The sequence below is a fragment of the Colossoma macropomum genome, unplaced genomic scaffold (genome assembly GCF_904425465.1).
Source record: "Colossoma macropomum unplaced genomic scaffold, Colossoma_macropomum, whole genome shotgun sequence".
NCBI classification, from domain to species: domain Eukaryota; kingdom Metazoa; phylum Chordata; class Actinopteri; order Characiformes; family Serrasalmidae; genus Colossoma; species Colossoma macropomum.
This window is the reverse complement of record NW_023494799.1, coordinates 23,661,759-23,674,278: the sequence shown is the minus strand read 5'-3', so window position 1 is coordinate 23,674,278 and position 12,520 is coordinate 23,661,759. Positions and strand designations below refer to the sequence as shown.

Sequence of the window (12,520 nt, the reverse complement as noted above, 5' to 3'; positions counted from 1 at the left end):
CAGCAGAGTTTGGGAGATTATATCTTCTTAAAGGTCACATAACCTTGAACTTGAGATACGTATTTGATGAGTGCTTTAAGTTCTCAGGCCAACCTTCTGTTTCACTTTGCATTAAGACAGTCATGATTGCTTGACTAAAATGGATTACTTTAAGACAACATGAATTAAAACATTACTTTTTTCACGAATCAGGAAAGATAATCATTCAATTTCAAATCTCCTGCAGTTCTATTGTACCATAATAAAAAGAGCCTGTTGGACACTGATTTAGGGATGAACTGGTATGGAAATGGTCTGAGGCCAATATCTGCTATTTTCATGCACTTATCTGCAGCTGATACAGATGTTTATAAAATGTAAATCTAGCTGGATTAGCATTACAGAAAAATATATGTAGGCTGACAAATGCAGTATAATTTATGAATTGTGGATGTTTTAGTACTGTAACCCAGCATCACCTAAATATTCTGCTCTTTCAGAGTACAAAACCTTTATCATTACATTATCTCAGTCAAATCGAATCATCTGTTGAATGCTGGATTTTTTAAGCAGATATGAATATGATTCTGTTATCATGCATCTCTGCATTTTTTATAAATGTTTTTAGCTTTAAACCCTTTACACAGTAGCCATTTCCATCTGTTTTGAAGCTCCCTCCATTGAACTAGACCTAAACATGTTTTTCTTCAGTAATGTCTATATAATATATTATTGAACTAATTTATTTCTGTTTGTAAGCAAGCAAGTCAGTAGTTAAAAGTGTATTGCATTTAAATGCTGTTATTTTGGCAGTTGTGCATAATTTTTTTTTCTATATCAAGAAAGCTGCAGTTTTGCTGACCATTTTATCTCAGCACGACCATCTTTTGTGGAGAGATGAGGACAGTTTTCACAGCAGAGGGGTCTTACCCCTCCCCTTTCATGTCTCATTGCTCGCTAGCAGCTCAACACTCATGCACAGAGAGTAAACAGTGTCCTGGTTAATCTGATAAGACAAGACAAGACTAATAAGACAAGAGAAAGATGTTGTGTATATAATTATATTAGTTAAAAATATCAGAGCTCGTTTCCATTGTGACAGAGGAATGGCCATTAGGTGCCTGCAGAAAGAGGTTAATGTAGTCTTATTAAAGACTTCCTAGGTTTTTTTAATTAAGGGCTATCTTTGAAATAATGTACATTGTTTATTTTGGTTTATATTTGTTTATTAATAATCAGAGAATTTACTTGTTAATTATTATTAATGTAATTTATGGTGACAGCCCTACTCTGAAGCTACAAAATTAATTTCTTCATGAACATCAGTGAAATCCTGAAAGCTTTAAAAGCTTGCCAATGAGGAGAGAAAATTACACAAGTACATACAGCTAAATATAGGTTGATACACTGTTAGAAATAAAGGTTCTGTGCTGGTACATGTTTCGTTCATCAAGGTACAAACCAGGTAAATGTTCCCTCAAAGGTACAACAGTGGTTTAAGGTCCAATTATGTACCTTAAATAAGTTTTTCCAGGTTAAAAGTACATATTTGTACCTTTTCATAACCTAATGTTCTAAAACAGAACAATAAAATAAAAAGCCTGGAGACGAGACGGGGAGCCAATACAACTTAGAAAATATGATTTCAATGGATTATGGTACAATTATGTTCCCTGACTAAAGGTACTGAGATGTACCATTGAGGGTACCACCCCAGTGACAGATTCGTAGCTTATATTCCTGAGAGTGTAGGGCTACAACTATTAGTCAACAAAATGACTAGTAGTCATGGCACTGATTATGAAAATTATTTTATTGCTGCCTGTATGATGTGCTGTTTCCCTAAAGTGCTCTATAATGTTTACATAATAAACACAGCAGTTCTGATGAACTGCAGTACAGTTCAGGAAGTTTAGGGGGTGATACCTATTTTTTTGTTGCAATATGAAAGAAGAAATTGCTTGTAAACCAGAATGATGCATAAGGCAAAGGGAGAGTAACTGAAGCAGATATAATATTTATATTAGTGGATTAATCTAGTATTAGTCACTAGGTTTATCAATTGTAGAAATAATCTATGATCTTTCATTTCTATTCTACTCTGCATAAAAGGTAGTGTATGTAAATGCTGTTGCCTCAAGCCCATAAAGTTACATATAAACCTACTTTTCTGTATAGTGGCCCTGAAGCAGGGGCTTTAAGATACGCGTTCATGACATTTGTTGACATTTCTTACACGTTGTATTAGAGATGGCAAAATGCCACTTTTTCTTTTCCAATACTCATAATAAAACCTTAATTATAGGCTGATACAAATCCAGTATTTTTTCTGTTAAAGGTTACAGGGCTATTTTTTAACTGAAGCACTTCTCTGAAGATGAGCATTTAAATGTTGGCCATGTATATGCTATCTATGCAATATTCCAATCCAGCATTTTCTGCTGATATCTGCCTGATACCAGTACCTGGTACCATACCCAGTACCTGCTATTGGTTTGCTGCCATCTCTACTTTCTATTGAACATAAATGGATGTCCAGGCAATTAATTAGTGGTTGGATTATTCATATTAGTCTAAGATAACCTGCCTTTGATACTGTCTTAAAATGTTGTTATTCTTTTTCAGATCAAATGAACATTTTAAAATGCTGCTTTATTGCTATCATTACTATTTCATCTGATGACATAGCAGATGGTATTACCATAGATTTACTTTCAAAGGTTAAAGAGACTTAACCATATTTTCCTCCTCTTGCTCTGCAGGTATGGCATGACCCCAGAGAATATTATCCTGTATGGGCAGAGCATTGGCACGGTGCCCACAGTGGACCTGGCCGCCCGGTATGAGTGTGCAGCGGTCATCCTGCACTCTCCCCTCATGTCTGGCCTGCGCGTGGCCTTCCCTGACACGCGCAAGACCTACTGCTTCGACGCCTTCCCCAGGTGGGTCATTCAGCCATTCAGTGAGACCACATGGAGCCCTGACCAGTACTACGCATTCAGAATTTACTTAAGAGGTTCTTCATCCTGGAGAGCCCTCTTTTACACTTTTTTGTGTTTTTGCTGCTTTAACACCCCTGATACAACTCATCAGCCCATTAACTGTTCTGTTCTGAGTTTAAGTGGTAGAGCAGGGCTGCATGTGTTGTTTGTTAAACGGAATCTTGCCACTGCAAACAATCACAATGGCTTTAACTGTGTGCTGTGAGCCACTTCACCAGTCACAGTTACAGGTGAGTGTTTCTGTGGGTGTTCTGATGAGGGTATTCACATAATGCAACGAACAAAGTTATTTTCATCAAAGTAATGCAGGCTTTAATCTGTAGCTAACCAAAAAGCATAAAAAAGGCATCTCCAAAATTGTAACTTTATGGGAGAAGGCAAAAACTATCTAACTAAATTATAAATGAATGTTAACATTGACATTTTATTCCAAGTGTCTATTGGTCCATGTATCATGAAATCTGGCTGCTGTGTGTAGTTTGTGTGTGTGTGTATATATATAAAAAAAATATGTATATATACAAAAAAAAATATATATATATATATATATATATATATATATATATATATATATATATATATATATATATATATATATATATACACACACACACACACACACATATATATATGTTTGTGTGTGTGTATTTTATAGATGCTAAGATATATAGGGCATGACTGGTTGAAAGCTGCTGATTACCCAGATTGGCTGTGATTTGAAATGCAAGTAATGGTTTCAGAACAGAATGAGCTTTTTTTTTTTATATATATATAGTATGTTATAAAACATAGTGAAGCGGTGTGGCATCCTTGAGTGGGTGAAAAATCAAATTTGTACTTGCACAAATTTGCTTTATTTATTTTATAGACCTTGTGTCAACTTTGTTCCTGGCTCATTGTGAATCTGACAGTGGAAGCAGCCATAGTTGACGTCAGCACTGCAGCAAACAAATAGATTTCCCCATTTTTCATCACCATGTACCATTCTGCACCTGTGGCCATTAAATAAGGCCTTTTCTTAATGGTGCTTCATTTTTATGTGCAGTTCTGTTGACTGCTCCTGCAAATAGCCACACACACAGTCGTGTACAGACCACCCGGCTTGTCTTCCATCAGCAGAGTTGATCACATTGCTGTTTTGTACTAGTGGATGTATGTAAAGGGCTAATTAGGAAGATTGCTGCACTGTCGGAATTAAAGGATGCTATGCACACAGGCTAAATGTGTGAAGTTGAAATGAGCATGGTTATTTCAGGATGTAAGGACATCCAAACTTATCTTAGTATATGTGTACTTATTCAGGTATTAGAATAAGGTTGTAGTATAATATAGTTTGGTTGGGAAAACGTTGGTCAACATTAGAGATATATGGAAGAAACAACCAGTCTCTTGGGATAGCAGTGGATTTTTGGCCTGGGGTTAGATTCCACCATAGCAGCCCACTAGCGGCGCTACTGTTTTGTCTTCTAGTGTCACCGTTGTGGCTCTGTCTGCCTGGTCTTTATATCAAGCCAAGAATCCACAGCTCAACAGCTGCTGCTGATAGCTTGAATGACTGTAGTATTTACTAAGCTCCAGCAGTGGCTGACTTGTAGATGTAAATATGAGTGAACAGGATACATATGTGATACAAATAACTTGAGAAATTTGGCCATTAAATATTTAGCATCATTTTTATGGGGCCAGAGATGATGCTGCGTGCCAGTGTGTATGCAGAGGGATCTACTTCTGTTCCAGCAGCCTCAACAGCTACACATGGACAGTAGAGGACAGTGACCTGCTTTACCTCTTCTCTTAGAATGGAAAGGCGATAATGTATCATTTTTTTTATGTTTATGTAAGCCATCTTTGCGTGAGACTTAAATGCTCGTCTGCTATGGCAGCTGAGAAAGCACACTTGGACAGGCTTGGTGTCGTTATAGCGGCCCATGCAGTAACGCTTTAAATTGCAGCGTGCGTTGCATTAAGAAATGCGTTGTGACACATTTTTGAACGCAACTACATGCGAAACCCCATCTGTGTAGCTCAAAGTGTTTGCGTTCGCATCCCTGCCTGAAGTATGTTTCGGGCCTTATAAACCATTGTTAACATACAGAAATGTAGTCACAGATCCATCAGTGCCCCCATACTGACCCTTGTCTACCATCGAAAGAGCCTGCAATGGACACATGAGCGCCAGAACTGGACATTGGAGCAATGGAAGAAGGTCACCCGGTCCGATGAGCCCCATTTTCCTTTAAAATCACATTGATGGCCTGGCCTCCAAATTCCCCAGTCCAATCAAGCATCTGTGGCAGGTGCTAGAACAGGGGTCGGCAAAACATAATTTTTTTTTAGCCTAAACTAGGACATTAGCACACACTGAGACATATTTACAGGCAAGATGGTAAAACGTTACTTAAATAAATTAACATATACTGTTATGGCTCCCAAGGCAGATTGATTTTTGTTGAAAGGAAGAAAAATGGCTCTTCTTAACATTTGGGTTACCAACCCCTCTGCTAGAACACGTGTTATATACAAACACACAGAACAGTTTTTACTAAAATATTTAAAGTGGAAATGTATAAATATAAGGATTTATGGACATCTGTTGAGTAGGTAAGTGTTGCATGGACTAGCCACATGCTGCAATCATATCTAGACTGCCCGGCTCTTCTTCCCCCTCTTCTATCAGCAGAATTTATTAAATTGCTGTTCTGCGCTTGTGGAGGTGTGTGTAATAGGCTAATTCAGGAACTGGCTTATACTTGCTGCACTGAGTTAAATCGCACCATACCCACAGGCTGTACGTACAAGGATGCTTTCCATACCTCTGATGCAGTCATTTCATTCTGTCAGATCTCTCATTTCATTCCGCCTGATCCGTTCTGCCTTTTGAAAGTCTTGAAATGCCAAGGAGCCTTAAAACTGTAGCTTAAATGTGGAACAATAACATCAGCACTTGCACATTTGTGTCTGCTTGAGAGAAACCAAGGTGTAAATTGGGCTGTAATGGTTTCTTTCTGCTGCTACTCATCATGTAAGGTTTGTGATTGTGAGAAGAGGGTGTAGAGCAGCTGTTCATCGTGGTCTTCTATGCTATTCCAAGCGTTGAGAGGAATCTTTGGTGAAGGTTCTTTCACATGCCAGCTCTGTCTGGGTATCACAAGTACGTAATTAACAGCTTCACTTGTGAGTATTTGGCTTGTGAGACTGCAGTGCACACACTCAGTATTGCAGCACGATGGCAGCATGTCAGGGCTGTCGGATTTTAGGGCTTAACATTGACCCGCTTCTCTGATACTGATACGGCATTACAGTTCAGATCGCCCAGGCTTTAAGCCTGGTTTGTTTGGTCTTGTTGTCAAGCATGTGCACAAAAAAGCTAGCCCACAAATAGGCCTTTGTACTTTCATCAGATTGCATTACGTTCAGTATATAAATAAACTTTACTATATAGTGAAAACAGAAGTTAACAATTAGCTAGTTGGCTAACAGTGGCAATTTACTTTGTTTTGATTGATAGGTATTGTCTCTGGTAAATAAATAAACCAATAAATTAGTGTAGTGTTATCGTTGGTGTTTTTTCAGGCCGCTTCCACAAGATTTCATACCACTCCTGCTTCCATGCGCAACTGAAATGTTTTGACCTGCTCCCACCCATGCATCCAAAATTTGACATAGTCTATTCACAAATACATTATTCTCTGCTGAAATAACACGCCAGTCATGGTCATCAGGCTTACTGTGAAGTAACTTCACCATACACCATTTATTCCCAGTCAACACAATCGACTTTTGGTATTTTACTGAGCTGAGCAGCATCATCATTTAGTTTAATTGTTACTGTTATGATTTTATATTTTTACACATATATATGGTTTTGTGATCATTATACTTTATTTAGGCTGTTCATTAATTTGCGAGATTTCATGCGTAGTTCATCCCACTCCCACCAACAGTGGGCTGGTTACTGCCCACTCCCACGCACAATACTGAAAATTAGTCCCACGTTGCAAGATGTGGTGGGTTCCTGCTGGACCCGTGGCAGTGCAGACCTCTAGTGGGTGGTTTACCAGTTCATCCAGTATAGTATCTTTATTCTACCTTTGTAATGGAAACATCAGTCCAGTTTGTTGTCAAAAGAGAGAGAGAGACAGACAGAAGGAACAGCCAGTCTCTTGGGGTTTGCCAGACCTGCTTCTGTTTTGTGTTGCGAGTCCTCCACGGGACAGTGACACTCTCGACCCTGGCAATGTGAACAACATAATATTTACCAAAATCCAGCCAAGGCTGTTATAGATGTGAGGTGAATGGGAAGCATGTATGAGACAAATGACTTTAGAAATTCAGACATAAAACAGTATTTAGCAACATTTTTGTCAGGCCTAGAAAAGCTGCTGTGTGCTTACGTGTACCGTAGGTATAGTCTGTATATTTACTTTGGTGTAGTTCTGTTTTGTACTGTTTTGCATGATAAAAATATTTTAAATTAAGTTGTTAAATGTGGTTCTTATCAAACGTAAAGGGGAAAAGAAACAAGAATGAGCTATTGTTAACCAACAAAAATAAAGCATCTAAAATAGTTTTATTGATTATAAATACACTTCCATGATATACGATGTTCAGCATGTATGAACCACTGCAACAGACAGACCAAGTTTGGCCTGCACAATATTAGGATTTATTGATTAGACTGACATTAAAACTTGGTATGAATTGGAAAATACTGTTTTTAAATAATGAATATCTGTAGATAATATGATAATTTCATGCCAGTTTATTGATTTTATCCTATACGTTGTGCTGTTTGTTGATTGCTATTGTGACATTTTAAAAAAAATGGATATCACAGAAGACTGAAGTGAGCGCTCGAACCAGTCACAACTGGTTATTGTTTTTTATCAAACAAGACACTAATGTAATCTGTACAACAAATTGTGTTGCAGCATATTGTGACTAGAATGTTAGCATGTGGTTGATGTTTTAGCTTGGGTCATATTAGCTGGAATGTAAGATCGGGATACTATAAAGCACAGCTTTTGTTTCATATTCTGTGCTTGTATGAAGTTGAATGCTGTAATGAACTGAAAATAGAAAAATCATTGTAAGGCACATTTTCAACCACTGTATTTTTGCTGTGTCGAAAGCTGTATTGAGACAACACTATCATATCATTGTGATTAATGAATTTTGGAAATTGTTGTTACACCCCTTGACACTACATATCAGTGGGATTTTTACTGACACAAATAAACATGCAAAACCTCGGTACTGCCCACTGATATTGGTCATCCTATATTTTGGTGAAGCCCTATTGTGTATAGGTTAGTTGTGTGAGGCACCTGTCTGAGTAACCAGATGATTATTTGAAATTTATTGTCCAAACAATGATGATAAATTTTTATTTCTAAGAGTTCTTTTGAGCTCCTTTTGCATGTTCATGTGGAGCTTTGTTCATTAGCGGTGTGGAGAGAGAAACAGGTGTGAAGTATATTCTCAGTGATGCTTTAAGCCGGGTGCACTTTACAGGAGATTTTATCTAATTTGAGCCCCGATTTTCCAACAAATCTTGACAAAATTTTCAAGATCAGAATGAAAATTGCTCCTCAGAGGCTCAGCTGGGCTGACAGTCGGAACACATTATCTTGTAGTTTGAGACCTTTGATGAGTCAGTATAAAGCTTTGCAAATTGCAGACAGATTGGCTGCGTGCTGCTGCTGCCATGGTGGAAGTCAGTTTGTATTCTACAGTGTTAGGCAGTCAGCGACACATCCTCTGATCTTTTCTGCAAAATAAAATCTGCTCATGTAGTGAGGGGGTTTCCATCCATTTACAAGGTGTAGATATGGATATGTGGAGGGAGAAAAAGTCGGATTTAGCTTTTTATCTGAATAAAGCTGAGGTCTAGCCTACAGCTTATTTAATACACAAATCCTGAGTTTATCAGGCTGTTTCATAAACTTTCAAACTGTGTGTAACCTTTCCTCACACAGCTAAGCTTTGTATTAGTGAAGTAAACACTATTGCAGTTCATTAAACTACCAAAAAATGCAAATACATTTATACATGTATTTTTAGAATATATTCTAATGGATATGTTGATGTTGACAATCTCCTAAAGCCTGCCATCCTTTATTGGAGTACGTTCATATGAGTAATATTTCAAAGAAATTATTGATATTTAAATGATATTATTGATATTTAAATACGTAGATAATAAAACTCACTGTCCAACTGCATGTATCGTTTCAAAGAGCATTTTAGTCCTGTTTAATTGTATTTAGTGCAGCATAGCATGTGAAACATTTGAATAAAAATCATTGTTCTCACTTCTGTTCTTCACTGTGCTCGTGCATTCAGGCTATACCAATTTATCAAACCAAAAAAAAAATAAATATCCCATATCCCACTGCGCTTGTTTTTCAGGGTGGGTTTTGAGAACTAGTACTAAAAATAATCTATCGTGATAATGCGTTTTGATATTTTTGCCAACTCTGGTGCTGGTGAATTTTATGCCTTCCATTAAGGATTCACGATAATATCAGAATGATGTCGGTATCGGCAGATACTTCCAAAGATCGGGATTTAAAATGAACATTGATAATTTGGAGACAAATGCACTTATTTTCACTTATAAATACTCAGCTGGTTTCCTGATACCTTTAATCTACAGCGAGACACTGTCAAACACTAAAAAGTCATGAAGCTCAAGTCAACATCTCATTCGCCAGTTTCTTGTTCGAATTTTCCCGTTCCACATTAAATGGTGCAGCAGTTGCATTCTGGCACCTCAGGCACCATTTAAGGTGGAACGGGAAAATTAGAACAAGACACTGGTAAATGAGAAGCTGAATTCAGCCTCGTAAAAAATTGAACATTGAGACATTTTACAAGAAATTATTTCACTTTTGCGGAAAGGTTTTCTGCCGGAGATGTGAGAAATGCGGCTATGGCAGAACTAAAGCTTATAGCAGAGCAAAGTAAGTCTATTATGTTATTAAGTTTATATTATATTTTTAGCCTATACTAGCACACTAGCTCATTAACAAATATAGACACATTTACAGCCAAGATGGTCAAATGGACATAAAATGCTGTGGCTCCCAAGGTGGTTTGATTTTTGTTGAAAGGACAAAATGGCTCTTCTTAGCATTTGGGTTGCCAATCCCTGGTTTAGAGGATGCTGGGTTACTGCGCTAAAATTATGGCACTTTATTTATTTTCCTACATACCTTATACTAGATCTGGGCAATATGGCCAAAAATGTTATCACGATAAACAAAATTCATATCGTTCGATATCGATACATACCGCGATAGTTTGAAGGCTGTTTTTTTGGTCCTGGGTGGTTAATTGCTGTTTTAAACTATCCTTTATGGTCGGAACACGACAAACCCTCGCCAAACAGAGGAACATTTCACAAATCTGTCATGGGAGAGTGGGAGAATGTATCTGGTAAGCTGTTTTTACCAGCTGAAAAAAATTTTGTAATATTTATAATTTAAGAAAGAAAACAGATTATTTTTAGCTGGTGACGAGCGCTCGGCTACCCTGTTACAAATGACATCACAGTATTCACAACACCAGCTAGCGACAGCTGGATTTCTCTGTACTATCGTAGTAGTTTAAGGGGTGAACCGCAAAATATCAACACCAGACAGAGTCCTCCTTTTAGGCACGTTTAAACTGAAAGCGGTGCTTTTGTGTCTTGTTTGATCTACAGTATCATCAATTCTCCGTGTTGTGCGAGTGACAGCGCTGCTTCAAGTTAGCCAGCTGCTAAAAACAGCTAGCCTGGAAAGATCTCTCCAATGCCTCACAGCTTCCTCAGTTTACTTTCGTTCAAATCAGGGCTGTATTTTACATGAACCCACTTCTTTCTTTCACTTTTGTTGCTCGGGAATACACTAATACTAAAAATATGTACCGCTGCTAAAGCTTGTTAGGATATGAGGAAAGAGGTGAGTTCATTTTGGTTTATTATTGAATGACTGTTTCATTTGAAGAGCCTGTACTTTAGCTCTGCTTATTTATATGATTATGGCATTTCAGTGTAGCATTACAGTAACCCTTCATGAATGAGGGCACTGCACTGTCCAGTTAAATAGCCACCCTCATGGTGCTACTTTAGGCTGCTCTCTAGGGCTGCAACTGTGTGCAGATCACAGGGCTTCCCCTCTCCTCTCAGAAACCTTTCAACCGCTAACTGATGAAAGATTTTTTCCTTCTTTCTGTGACGTGACCAACTTCCCGACACTGATAAAAATAGCCGGCTTTTCTAGGGCGCTGGACGTGGACCTTGGCAAAGTGGTTTCATTACAGCGCCATTCTTATATGATTTCCTGAACGCTCTGATTAGATTTTAGGATTTAGGATACATTGCAAAGCTGATCTGGAATACGCTTAATCACTCACATCTTGATCTATACTAGGGGTAGGAGTCAGAATTTGTGAAAGTAAAAGCTAAATCGAGGCTCTGTGGTTCAAAATCCAATTGGGGAAATTGAAGTGTTGAGGGAGAGAGGGGAAACATGCAGCATAAATAGACTAAATAAAAGTTGAGTGCATCATATAAAGTTACAGTGTAGTTCTTTCTCTTTCTGGGTATTGGAAGTCCAATACAATGCATTTCTGCTATTTTCCTTAAGGTCCAGTCACACTTGGATTTGGCAGCAAAGTTTCATCAGCAAAATGACATTTGTTTCAGTGGAATTCACAGCACTGGGCAGTTTTGCACCACAGACGTCCGGTGAGAAAAAGTTTTACAAATGCAAATTTACATGTACTATCAAACTACTGCTTTGGCTGTGTTGACCTCTGAAGGGATGACCCTTCATCTCACAGACTCTCCAAAACAAAGGAAACATTAATTTAACCAGAGACTAAGCAAAAACCTTTTACCATTTCTTCCCCACTGGCTATAAATAAACATAAAGGGAGGCTGTATCATTCGCAGTCAGTCGGGAGACTGGGAGTCGGGAGTGTTATTTTTACTTTTGTGGTTTTACTTTTTGCTTTAGACGAGTTGGCCAGGTTGCTAACTGCGGTGTGAGCTTCATGGTTAAGTCACCCCACTGCTGCCAAACCGCACCGGTTATCAGTAATTTTTTGGCATGACTTTTATATAACAGGAACAAAATACATTAACCCTTTAGAACCGGTCATCTCGCCGGCTAGACAGCATACCATGATGCTGTGTTTAGAGCATCGCTGCTCCTCAGTAGTGAGAGATACAGAGATGGTGCTAAAATGCAAGCCCAAGTTTGTCGTTGTGGGTTGTTTACTTCCTGTGTAAACCTACACCATAAATTTATAGAAAACATTTGTTTTGCCACGATGCTTGTTTAACTGTTTTGTTATATAGATTAGTCTTTGTTTGTGACATGTCATGCGATGTATATTCAGCATTTCATTGGCTCTGGATAGTGAGCCACAGCCAATCGGAGTACGTGATTCGAAGATTGAAAGTCGAGGTGGGAGTGTCCATAGGCATTACCCGGAAAACGGCTGCACAGATTGGCTTGGGTTAGGTTGCATCACTCAGAGGTTTTGAC

The 12,520-nt window shown here is 38.2% G+C and overlaps 1 protein-coding gene across 2 annotated transcripts in view; it reads left to right on the top strand.

Annotated features, from left to right (window-relative positions):
• abhd17c (abhydrolase domain containing 17C, depalmitoylase) overlaps positions 1 to 12,520 on the top strand; it is a 55,413-nt gene that overhangs the window by 33,313 nt on the left and 9,580 nt on the right. The window contains exons 2-3 of one of the 2 annotated variants that reach the window (XM_036586551.1): positions 2,742 to 2,921; positions 11,615 to 11,715. In XM_036586551.1, coding sequence (XP_036442444.1) covers positions 2,742 to 2,921; positions 11,615 to 11,715 — 281 coding nt within the window. The remainder of the gene's footprint in view (positions 1 to 2,741; positions 2,922 to 11,614; positions 11,716 to 12,520) is intronic. The other variant, XM_036586552.1, reaches the window with a different exon arrangement.